Source organism: Colias eurytheme, chromosome 23 (genome assembly GCF_061535395.1).
Source record: "Colias eurytheme isolate Ceu_HAF_F1 chromosome 23, ilColEury1 Martin Lab GWU primary, whole genome shotgun sequence".
NCBI lineage: Eukaryota > Metazoa > Arthropoda > Insecta > Lepidoptera > Pieridae > Colias > Colias eurytheme.
The window spans coordinates 5,648,023-5,660,915 of record NC_143002.1 but is presented as its reverse complement, the minus strand read 5'-3'; the positions used below and the strand labels follow the sequence as shown (position 1 = coordinate 5,660,915).

The following is a 12,893-nucleotide window of genomic DNA, read 5'->3' as shown; positions in this document are numbered from 1 at the left end:
AATTCAAATCCAAATCCAAATCCAAATCCAAATCCAAATCCAAATCCAAATTCAAATTCAATTCACAAAAGAACAGCGATCAGCGAACAGCGAACAGCGAACAGCGAACAGCGAACAGCGAACAGCGAACAGCGAACAGCGAACAGCGAACAGCGAACAGCGAACAGCGAACAGCGAACAGCGAACAGCGAACAGCGAACAGCGAACACCGAACACCGAACACCGATCCAAATCCAAATCCAAATCCAAATCCAAATCCAAATCCAAATTCAAATTCAATTCACAAAAGAACAGCGAACAGCGAACAGCGAACAGCGAACAGCGAACAGCGAACAGCGAACAGCGAACAGCGAAAAGCGAACAGCGAACAGCGAACAGCGAACAGCGAACAGCGAACAGCGAACAGCGAACAGCGAACAGCGAACAGCGAACAGCGAACAGCGAACAGCGAACAGCGAACAGCGAACAGCGAACAGCGAACAGCGAACAGCGAACAGCGAACAGCGAACAGCGAACAGCGAACAGCGAACAGCGAACAGCGAACAGCGAACAGCGAACAGCGAACAGCGAACAGCGAACACCGAACACCGAATACCTAGATTAGCATTATGCTCAAATTAATGTCTTTAATGTAGAGTGACACAAATTTCAACCTTGTTGTTTGTTGTCACATTTGTTGTACTATGTATTGAGGTTCAAAGTTATATCTATCGAAAATTAACGCCCTCTGTTGTTGAATAGCCGAATTTATTCGAGTGAATTTGAATTTTCTGAGCAAATAGAAACAAAACAGGTCATATACCTAGGGATGTTATACTAAAATAACATGTAGTCGTACAGGATGAACTAGTAAGGGATGTACTCGTACGGGATGTACTCGTGCAGTATGATTTCGTACGGGATTAACTCGTACGCGATGTACTCGTACAAGGTTAATTCGTACGGGATGTATTCGTACGGGAATATCTCGTACGGGATGTACTTCTCCTTCGCCTTTGCACTTTTGCTATAGTGCGTAGCGGTCGAAGGCCTTGAGGTTTTTCGTGACGCTCGCCTAGCCTCTTAGCTACCTACCCTTCGTTCCAAAATCATCATCTTATAATATTTTATAGTATTATCTACGCCAACTACTCGTAAAATCAAAAACCGATTTTAATGAAATTTCTGGTGTCTTCAGGTGGATTCAAGAATGGTTTAGATAGGGGCCGTTCAAGTATTACGTAAGCACCAAGGGGGGGGGGGTCTCTGTTTTGCTTATTTTGGATGACATGGGGGGTGGGGGGGTCTAGATGATGATTACGTCATCGTTAGTTATTTAAGTTTTTTCGGGGATTCCCGAAAAGGCACTCGCTTTGAGAACTGATTAGGGGAATTACCGCGCATTAGGGAAATTACCGTGCGCTATTCACTTGTCTAATAATTCACTCTCGTGCCGGCCGGCTGCAAGTGCGCATCTATCAGTATTGTTTTGTTTGGATTCTAAACGTATTGTAAGCATTGAAAGTTATCATTTGTGTTTATGTTGATGCAATTAGCCAAAGTTTAACGTTTTAATTATTTAAATATTTTAAATATCTTATTAGAATGTCATATCATATAGACAAATCCAAGTTATGCCAAAAACTGTCCCGGAAATATTCTTTATGTTAGTTATGTTCTTTATATTTTCTGATTATATTTTTTTGTCATTTACTCTATGTGTATCAGTTAAACCTAATATTTTCATGAATTTTCCTATTTTAAAAATAACAATTTAAATAAAACATTTACTACTAAAAATGTTTACGTAAGCATAGGGGGAGGGGGTAAGTGCTTTGCTTACTTTTGATGACAAGGGGGGCGGGGGGGTAAAAAATGGTAAGAAATCTGCTCACGTAATACTTGAACGGCCCCATATAATAATTATGTCATCATCCATTTGATTTCCTCATTCATGATTAACCAATCTAGTTAGAGTTAAGAATTTCAGGTGTACAAAAAAAAAGACAAAACATATTTGTAAAGTATTTATTTCAGTATTTGTTCTTACACAATCCACATCTTCCCTCGTATATAAAAAATATCTATATACATAAATAGCTTCCTATGTTACATAGTATTTATTGAAATTACCTTAAGGCGATATAAGGGCCCAAACACACAGTTACATCAGTACAACTTAAAATGCCTTAAAAATTATTTGTTTGTAAAGTAGGTTTACGATCGAGATGTTTACGTGATAACGTCTTATTGGTGACAGCGCTCGAGATGAGACGGGAGATCGGTCCGTCTCTCTCTCGTTATACCTGCGATCGCGCTCGTGAGGTTTTGGTGTGACACAAGTTTCTGAACATGTCACCCGACTAAAACGATTTTAAAAACGTTATCACGTCAAAATATCTCAAACAATCGTATATGTACCGACCCTTATATACAATTGACATTGTCCCAATATCACCAAAACTTTTTTTATAACAAAAATGGTTTCGTTTAGAAATAAACAACACCCCCAGAGTAGTCTAACGCAGTATGTGAAAATATATCAAACAGTTACGTAATTTCATGAATGATATTTAAGAAATCAATACTTCGAATATAAACACAGTTAAAAATATAACAATTCTCAATAATAATACTTATAAAAGTATCATTCACGAACAAATCAGTTTGTTGAAAGGTCTTGACAGTCTTAAAAATATGATAGGAACAAAAAATATTGATAATGATCTGAAACCTTCGTCGTCTTATTTGCAAAAAAATATTTAAAATAAAGAAGTCAATATAACAATATTTTCATGAAAATTTGACGATATATTGAACTTTTTCATGTTTATGTAATACATTGTATATTACACAATAAAGACGACTGTCCGCCACCACATAATACTAAACACCGCATAATATGAAAAGAAGACAATATAATAGGAGCTCTTGTAACAAAAAAATAAAAATGTGTGCCGAGCACACGTGTCAAAAGTGAAACTTCTTTGGCAAGGTTCAAAGATACCAAAATCGTGGCCTTACTCCATGATGTGTCATGTGGTATTGCCATGACGCGACATTGAAATTTTACTCTCAACGCGCCTAAAGAAGTTTCACTTTTTCTTACTGTTGCTATATACTTTCGGATTGAAAGAAAACCAATGCGGGAATATATGTTAATATTTATTATTAAATCGCCATTGTCTGTTACTTAACACTATCTCCTCTTTGTCCATGGCCCTTCCCGAAATTACTGTCATTTTGACATAAAATAAGATTTTTTATCTGTGACAATTCAGCTGTGACAAACATATGAAGGAATTAACGCGAGTATTAGTAAATCGATATTTTCAAATATAATACACATTTAGTTTACTCACAGCCATCAAATAAAATGGTACAAAATCAAGCATGCAATTATTACAACACAAGTAAAAAAAAATAACTCAAAATGCGTGGTAATATTAAAATTATGTATTTTTCTTTCTTGTACAATCTTTATCTCCTTTTTTATTATATTTATTTATGAATATAAGCACATAAAACTGTAACACTACAAAAATTAAAATTCTAGTTTATACAGCTAATAATTTTTATAACAGCGCCATCTATGTTCAAATTTGTACACAATTGTACTTTTTCATTAGAACATTTTTGGTCTTACTACAAAACAATTTAAACACAGTCTAACTTTAAACCAGGGATTTGTCACTTTAATAGTTGTCTATGTGAAATACGACAAAACCAGATTAAGGAGAACCCGCGCTTGAAGTTAAATCCTGTATAAAGTTTTTGTGGTAAGACAGTTTAATTTGTTATAGCAACCACAGTTTGAACTATCTAATAGTTAATTTTGAACGGTAAAGAACTTAAACCTAGTACCAATAACCATAGTTTAAAATATTTCAAATATCGACTATACGCGGTCCTCTCTTTCAGATTTATCGACTTCAGCATAGCTCTGTCCCTTTCGCACATTCCTTCACAGCCAGATAGCATCAAAATGATATAGTTTATGTATTATGTACTCTAAAACCATACAACCGTAACTATAGTAACAAAAAAATACAGTGAAATACCTACACACATTATAAGTTTGACAAACATGCATGACCAATTATTTGGTATTAAAATCGGTTGAAGTTTCATTGAACATAATATTATCTAAAACATATATACTCGTTTATGAGTTCTATTTTCCAGACAAAAATAAAAAAAAAACAACAGAATATTCAGGGAAACTACCTAAACTACTGTTCATACCTACTTGTCAAGCTTACAATTCTAGTGCAGCCTTTAAAGATTAAAAATAAAAAAAGTAGCTACTCCAAGGCACATTTCAATAAACACACATACAACGACATCCATTTAATTATTTCTTACGAACCAGCCGTTCAAAAAAACCTTTCTCTTTTTTTTACCACACACATATTTGACAAATTATTTTTGTATCGTCAATTTTTGGGAAAAATGACAAATTGTACGTATTTTTGTGTAAAAAAAATGTTTTTTTTTAATAACAGAACCTCTTCCAAACAGTATGAAAGATTTAAACACTAGCTAACATTATTTTTGGTCTCTATAAACCGAATTTTTAAACGGCACTCAATTTTAAGTGTAACTTATGATACACTTAAACTTAAATTTTGCATTATTTATTTATTTATTAAGCATTACATGCTTTTATTATACTAAAAACAACTAGATTCATAATCTGTTAAAAGGTCGTTAAAAATGAGATTTGTATAAAACATTCATTGAAATTAGCATCTTATTTCGTAGCAGTAATGTTCAAAGTCTATTGTATACATTCCTTATAAAACTATGCCTAATGCACACGTAAGCAGAGTTTTGCTGTGGACAATTTTGAGCATTATTGTGAGTTTAGTTGTTTCTTGCACCTTTACCAAAATCACAAAAAAAGGTTGAAAAATCTATGCATTCACTATATTTCTACACTTAAACTAAAGTGCCGTTTAAATAAGGTTTTTAATAGTAACAATCACTTCACACTACAGTACTATATTTCACTTTTTCTCCAATAGAGGAGAGTCCATGTTAAACATATGTATGTTATTGCACACTTCTTGTAAACGTTGCTCGTCGTCGTAGGGCGGCACTAGTGTTATTTTCCTAATTTTGTTGTCTGTGTGCATGTCTATTACTCCCCATTGGCGGAGCAACCGGAGGCAGTTGCGTATCGCGTCTGTTGATACAGCTTCGCCTGTAAATTAATTGATTTAAAAGTAAAAAAAAAGTTTATTGACATGTTGGTGAGATTTAAGGGGGGTTAGGCGGTCAGCGAAAATTCAGCTATTCGGGCCTGAGGTAAGCGGTGAGGGGGTCCGCGTTTAGTATGGAATCAACGTGCTCGAAACTGAAAATCGTAAGCGCCATTCACATTTTTATCAAAAAGTGAATGAAAATATTTCGTATTTTATAAATCTAAAACAGTCACGAAATCGAGAAGGTAAATACCTATGTATTTGTGATTTTATACGAATTATTATCGTAAATTACAGTTGTAATGAGAATTTATATGATATTTTAGAGGTAACTTCAGGATTTTTTTTTATCGAGCAAAATTTTTCCAATCGTGTTTTGGAAACAGTCATCCCATCACACATACGTTCTGTAATACATATTAGAAATTTCAGTGCGAAAAAACCTCAATATTTTCAATTATAGCTCATAGAAATCAGTCCATTTTTCCGTTTTCACCTACTAAGGGCCCTTAAGTAAAGTTTCAGACTATAGCAGTTACATTATTATTGATTCATGTTTCCAAACAGTCCTATAGAAAAAATCCTACACAAAGTTAAAGTACTTTGAAGGACCTATGTAACATTTGGCATTGGATTTTTTTTTTATTTTACAAAAAAAAATATCTGTATTATACAAAGAAATGACAAAAGAAAAAAAAATCATGTTCACATGGAAATTGCTTCACATTTTTATATATTACTAGCGGTCTGCCCCGGCTTCGCCCGTGGTACATAATATTTACGTTTTCTCTATATAAGAACCACCCTCGTACTTCAAGGAATATAATAAAAAAAGAATTATCGAAATCGGTTCAGCCGTTCTCAAGTTATGCGCTTACCAACGCATTTTGCGATTCATTTTTATATATAAGATTACCCCCTTTATTATAATTTTAACCTTCCCCCTTAAAAAATTAATATTTCCTCCATAGTTTATCTTATTAAACTTACCATATAACATTCTATTCTGCGTAAACTCTTCAGTTAGTCTGTCCAGCGTGTTAGTTACTATTTCCTTTTGCGATGCGGTTTTTAAGCATTTGCAGGTCGCTGAATATGCTTCCATCAACGGCCTGAGTGTTAGCAGTAGTCTACGTCTGGAAAAAAAAATGTTTTTAGTTTATGTTATGTAGAAGTTCGAAGCAAAATACAACTGTAGAAGAAAAATATATTGCAAAACATATTCCTCGGTATGAATATGAAAAATTAAATCGTGACAAACAAACAATCAAATTTATATAGTGAAATTGGTTGTATGTATTTATCCTTAATTGCTATATACCTCAATCGTGCTTCAATAATAAAGTTAATCACACTTTAAAAAGAACATAGAGCTTAAAATCCGGCTCGAAGGACCACTATTCCTACATTTAGTGGTCCTTCGAGCCGGATCTTAGCATAAGGAATTTAATTATCATCTTTAATATAAAAAAGTACTTTACCTCTCAGCAATGGCCTCCGGTTTCTTATTAATCCTATACTTCATATTCCTTGTGGGGTCCGGCTGTTCGTCCTCGTCGTCTTCTAAACTCTTCGCGAAACGCTGTGACCACCTTTGCTCCTCTAATACGTTTTGATTCTGTAAAACACAAAAAGATGCGTGTTAAATATATTAATATTTTGGGAAATAAAGTGGTTGTAATAGCGACTAATTACACATTAATTTGATGGTATTATTATTATTTTATTTTACTTTATTTTTTTATACATACCTCGTACTTATTTGTAATGTGTATTGTTGTGTGTCCTGGTCATCATGGTCGTACACATTTGCATAATATACTTGTTGCACAGTCGCACAGAAAACTGCACAGGTACATCTACACAGTTGCGCACGATGAACTGGTATAGGATGAAGTCGTACAGGATTTACTCGTACAGGATGAACTCGTGCAGGATGAACTCGTACGGAATGAACTCATACAGGATGTCTCGTACAGGATGAATTCGTACACGATGTCTCGCACAGAATATTTCGTTCAGGATGAACTCGTACGGGATTAATCGTACGGAACTAATTCATACGGGATTATTTCGTACGGAATTCACTCGTACAGGATTAATTCGTACGGAATTCACTCGTACAGGATTAATTCGTACGGGACTATCTTGTACGGGATTAACTGGTACGGGACTAATTCGTACGGGACTCATTCGTACGGGATTGACACATACATGATTAGTTCGTACGGGACTATCTTGTACGGGATTAACTCGTACGGGATTAATTCGTACGGGACTATATTGTACTGGATTAACACGTACCTGATTAATTCGTACGGTATTATTTCGTACGGGATTTACTGGTACGGTATGAATTCGTACGGGACTATCTCGTACAGTCACACACACACCTGCACGGGCTGCAGCAGGTCGGTGCGCGCGATGTCGTCCAGCAGCCGCTCGCTGTGCCGCTGGCACGGCGCGCACAGGATGAACTCGTGCCCGAGCACGCCGCACAGCTGCAGTGCTCGCTCCATCAGCTCGCTGTGCCGTACTAGCTCCTGGTCCGCGCCCGGCTCGCAGAGTATACTCTCTAGTGCCGTCGCTGGAAAGTACATACAAAAAAATTACACAAAATTTAAATTGGCAAACTGATAAACTTACAATACGATAGCCACACACGTAATAACGCTGTTGTATACAGGGTGTTTGATAAACTAGGCAGTCATGAAACTGATTCACATTGCATTTGATCCCCACAATGCTACAAACGCAATCAAAAGCAATTTAAAAATCGAACAAACGAATATAGCGGACAAAACTGGCCGCTTACACTTAACTTCACAATAAAAAAAGAAGCATAAAAAAGACAAACTGGTCACTAACACTTGACAGCTTCACAAAAAAAGAAACAAACTGGTCACCTACAAAAAAAAACGACAAATTCAAATATCGAACGCGCACTCACCAACAATAGCGGGCGCCGCGTAGTGCGCGACCACCGAGTTCGCGTAGTAGCTCAGTTCGAGCGCGGCCGCCACGCCGGGCTGCACTCGCACGCGGCCGTTCCAGCGACGCACTACGCCGCGCCCGAGCATGTCCAGCTGGAATGTGGAAACATATTTATAAATTAACTTTAGACAAAGTGATTTTTGAAGTGAAAACTTCTTTAGCGGCGTTGGGTATAAAATCTTAAACTCGCGTCAGGACACGTGACTTGATCGAAAAAGCTTAAGACGGATGGATATGAAACATGCTCAACGTTAATAATCAAGTTTTCACTTCTGCCGGCACTCCCGAAGTGCAACCCGTCTTTTTTTTTATAAAATAGAAAAAACTGTCTTACGACAATAGTGACATATGTCACATTAACGTCCAATAGGACGCGGCGGGCGCTTAATAGCGCGTGGTGATTGGTTGTGCTAGTAAGAATGAAGGAATACACCACAAAAATAATAAATAATTAATTTCTTAATTAGCACATTGTTTAAATGTAATCAATTCTGTAGTAGATGTCCCAACTCCCAAGCATCAGAAACTCCGAAAATATTGTGTTGGAGTTTCTGGCGTATTTGCTGGTTCAACATTGTTGCTAAAGAACACCGTCCGATAAGTTGCGTATTCCTTGTAAATAATGTTAGTTGTAATCTTATAGTGATGTAGTTTTTTTTTTCTCTCTTTTCCCCTAATTATCCATCTTCTAGCCCACTATACATACGCACCGCATGTCTTAGCACGGCGGGCGTGCGGCCCGCGTACCCCAGGTCGCGGCCGCCCGCCGCCAGCCGCTGCGCGCGCTGCTCCACGCAGCGCTCCAGCTGCCGCAGCGAGCAGCCCGCGCGCTGCTCCGCTAGCAGCACGTATGCTACCACGTTGGTGCACATTAGAGCCGTCGATTGGGACGCGTCTGTAATAATTTTTTTTTTATGTAATCACCAACAAAAGAGCATGAGTTCGCATTGTCGGAGACTTTACGAGCGATTTGTTGGCCTTTCAGGAATTTATACGCTTTCTTCTTCAACGTCCCCATGTCATATAACTAATATTTTCAGGACAATTGTCACACACGGCACGATCGGATCCAAATATTTGCCTCGGGTGGGAATCGAACCCACGACCTCTGGCTTGGAAGGCAGGGCCACTACCAACAAAAAAAAAATCACTTAAGAGGTGTCGAGGGACACCCGAAAAGACACGCAGCACGGCTTACAACTATAGCAAAATGTGTCGATACAACTTTTGGTCTTAATTCCGTCTAGCCCACTTTCGCACCACGCGATAAGAAACTTCGTTCCAAAAATAATAATATTGAAATGGAAGCGTGAGAATAACAACAACTAAATTATGCCTGTCTGTTCACTTGACAGACGGACAATTTTTCGTATAGTCGGCACGGCGAAAGATGATCACTATGACACTGACAGCTATTCCCTAGACACAATCTTGTAATGGTGTCACAATTAAATTAGAAACATATTGGAGGCGTCTAAAAATGGCATTTATTAATTTTTATGTAGCTTTATGACATAACAATGATGTTACGTTTTAACTTTTAACAATTCTTAACATTTACGAGAAATTATTTCAATCTGACTTTACGTTAACGCCCTGCAAAACTTACATCGTTTGGTTTTTATCAACTAGTGCGCAATCGATAAACAAATGTATCAAGAAATAAATAAATGACATACCATAAACAAGATGGCGCCCAATAGCCTCGACCATCATCTTATGGTCTGCACTAACATCCGCTCCATAGAAACTACTATGACTATGGTTATACAGGATGCGTCTATCGAGGTCTTCGTTTTGGTCATCGCTGGGAGAGGATAATGGCCTTTCTGGGGGAGATTTCAGGTGAATATACCGTTGGAATGATGTCACTAGTTCCTGGAAATGAAAAAATATATTTATCACTATGCATACAGGGTGTTTTGTTAATGGTACAAAAAACTTAATGAGCGTATTGGTTCGCAAGTGTTTCAAGGTCAATTTTTTTTAATGTACTTTATAATAAGTTTTGAAGAAGCTTTCCTTTAAAAATAAAATTGAAAATCACCCTTATGTATTCGCTATTAAAGTTCAAAATCCCCTACACATCAACATTTCTCTACACTAACCTTCAAAGAGAATATCTGCTGATTGAAATCCAACCTAATTTCCTTCTACTTAAAGTTCAAAATCTCTTACAATCCAACACTCACCTTCAAAGAGATCGGCTGATTGAAGTCCACCCTTATACTCCCGTGATTAGTATTCAAAGTCCTCCAAATGCCCCGTAGTGCCGACCAAAATGTCTCCATTTGCTTCGGCATTCCCAATTGTTCCCTCACAAAATTACCGTCTACCAATTTATCGTAATTTAAGGTAACTGGTACTAAAAGTGCGTCGTCTATAGTACCGTCTAGATATGCCTCTAATATCACTGATAGGATACCCGCTGAAATTGAAAAAAAGAAAATGTTTATTTATTGTACGAGAACACGAAAATATGTTAGGCGTGTGTGTGTGTGTGTGTGTGCTAAGCACCACATTTTCTATTGGAATAATTATTATTTATACCTTGGAAGTTGATATGTTCTTGATCTAAAGCTAATAAAAATTAAAAAAGGGACAAAGGAAGAATTTAATTGATAAATTTTGACTAAGTTTTCACATTATCGGTTGTTTTAATTTTTGGATAATTTAAGTGTCAAGACAAAAAAAAATTGCTAATAATAAATAATCACTATAATAGTCTAAAATGTATTTATTCATCAAGTATATGTTACCTGTCATTACTCCTATAATCCAAGATAGCATTGGGAGAAAACAACTATTTTACTACATTTTGGAAATTTGCTTTTAGTCATACAGATAATAAATTAAAAATATTCACAAAAAATACAATAATTACCTTTAGGCAGTTGTGGTTTGCCAGTTCTTGTCCGACCGCCTTCAATGAAGAATTCCAAATTGTTATTAGCTGCTAGACTGTTTAAAATATATGCTCTGAAATTGAAAAAAAAAAAACTATTTTGAATCAATTTTTTTTTCAACGAAAATAAATAGATTTCGAATCATACAGATTGGTTTAACAAAATGATTATACATATGTCACATACATATTATGAGTAATGAGCAAGAATTTTAACAAAAAAAGACGGGTTGCACTCCGGGAGTGCCGGCAGAAGTGAAAACTTGATTATTAACATTCAGCATGTTTGATATTTTGGAATGGTATCCGTCTTACGCATGGAATATAAGGGCTAAAAAAAATCCGTCTTACGCTTTTTCGATCAGGCCACGTGTCCTGACGCGAGTTTAAGATTTTATACCCAACGCCGCTAAAGAAGTTTTCACTTCAAAAAAATCCGTCCGACATTAATTACTAGAATATTGCGAAAAAAAAAGTATAAAAAATATATATTTTTACCTTAGAGCAGATTTATATACAGGGTCTTCATGATACTCCGATCCGTCCACACGTCGTCTGATATAAAACGCACCACAACCACGCAAGAACCAACTATAAAAAATCGAATATTATTAAAATAAAATATGTAAAAATAAATAAATACTAAATAGGCTGTACATGTGAATTTTGAATTTAAAAAAATTACATTTGTATTGTAACTATGTAACATATTATTGTATTAAAATATTTTACGCACTGAATGCGTGCGTGAAATATTTAACGCACTGAATCTTCACGTGCGTACATTAATTATGCACGCACGTGAAGTTTAAAGAGATAACGAAAACTTTTTGTCAGTTCCATTTAATATGATTTTTAGAGTGTAAAGTTGCTTTTCCAGCAGATATGAGCGAGGATGCGTAGTGAGAGATATATTTATAAGGAACCATTCACACCGCTTCATTTAGCGTTTTAACCCATTGAGCCCCAAGTGGCCCGATCGGGCCACGACACAATAGATTTTCTATTGTGTCTGTGGTTCCGGGGCCTGAGTTATTAAGCTACACATCCTTGCACATCTCTACTAAAAAAATTGGTTGTTTGTAAAGTAAGTTTACGATCGAGATGTTTACGTGATAACGTCTTATTGGTTGCAGCGCTCGAGATGAGACGGGAGATCGGTCCGTCTCTCTCGTTATACCTGCGATCGCGCTCGTGAGGTTTTGGTGTGACACAAGTTTAAGAACATGTCACCCGACTAAAACGATTTTAAAAACGTTATCACGTTAAAAAGCACGCTAAAGGTCGTCGCACACTCACCCAAAGAACGGTATCCGCATATTATCCCCCGCGGCGACCAGCGGTGGCCGGAGCCCAGTCAGGTAAAGCGTGAACGTCACCAGTATGTAGTCGAAGTGCGAGCGGTGCAAGGGCACAAACACTAGCGGCAGACCCGCTGCGTTTGCACGACGGAGTCTTTCTACACTAGCACTTCGAGTGCCACACCCCCCACCGGCAACTCGACGTACGGCTTTGTGACATAACCACGCGACTAGCCTAAAGACGCGAAAGAAAATTTTATATTTAGTTTTGTGCATTATAAATGGATGCTATAAAACTAGCACTATCGCTGCGTGTACCACACCCCCCATCGGCAACACGACGTACCGCTTTGTGGCATAACCACGCCACCAGTCTGATGACACCAGAGAGACATTTTTTAGAAACCTTGGCAAAAGGCAGACACGTCACTAGAATAGAATACGCTATCGATTTGCTTTATTGAATTATGTTTTGCACAATTTCACCAATTTTCAACTGGTATTAAA

At 36.9% G+C, this 12,893-nt stretch overlaps 1 protein-coding gene across 1 annotated transcript in view; it reads right to left on the bottom strand.

The window, feature by feature from the left end:
• Nucleotides 1–1,993: 1,993 nt before the first annotated feature.
• The window catches only part of mino (glycerol-3-phosphate acyltransferase mino), a 53,985-nt gene continuing 43,085 nt past the window's right edge, over nt 1,994–12,893 (bottom strand). Inside the window, exons 7-17 of the mRNA XM_090115434.1 lie at nt 12,385–12,621; nt 11,584–11,676; nt 11,065–11,159; nt 10,373–10,608; nt 9,860–10,058; nt 8,891–9,075; nt 8,137–8,272; nt 7,580–7,773; nt 6,668–6,804; nt 6,177–6,322; nt 1,994–5,185 (exon numbers count right to left, since the gene is read on the bottom strand). Of these exons, the coding sequence (XP_089971560.1) occupies nt 4,989–5,185; nt 6,177–6,322; nt 6,668–6,804; nt 7,580–7,773; nt 8,137–8,272; nt 8,891–9,075; nt 9,860–10,058; nt 10,373–10,608; nt 11,065–11,159; nt 11,584–11,676; nt 12,385–12,621 (1,855 nt within the window). The 3' untranslated portion in view covers nt 1,994–4,988. The remainder of the gene's footprint in view (nt 5,186–6,176; nt 6,323–6,667; nt 6,805–7,579; nt 7,774–8,136; nt 8,273–8,890; nt 9,076–9,859; nt 10,059–10,372; nt 10,609–11,064; nt 11,160–11,583; nt 11,677–12,384; nt 12,622–12,893) is intronic.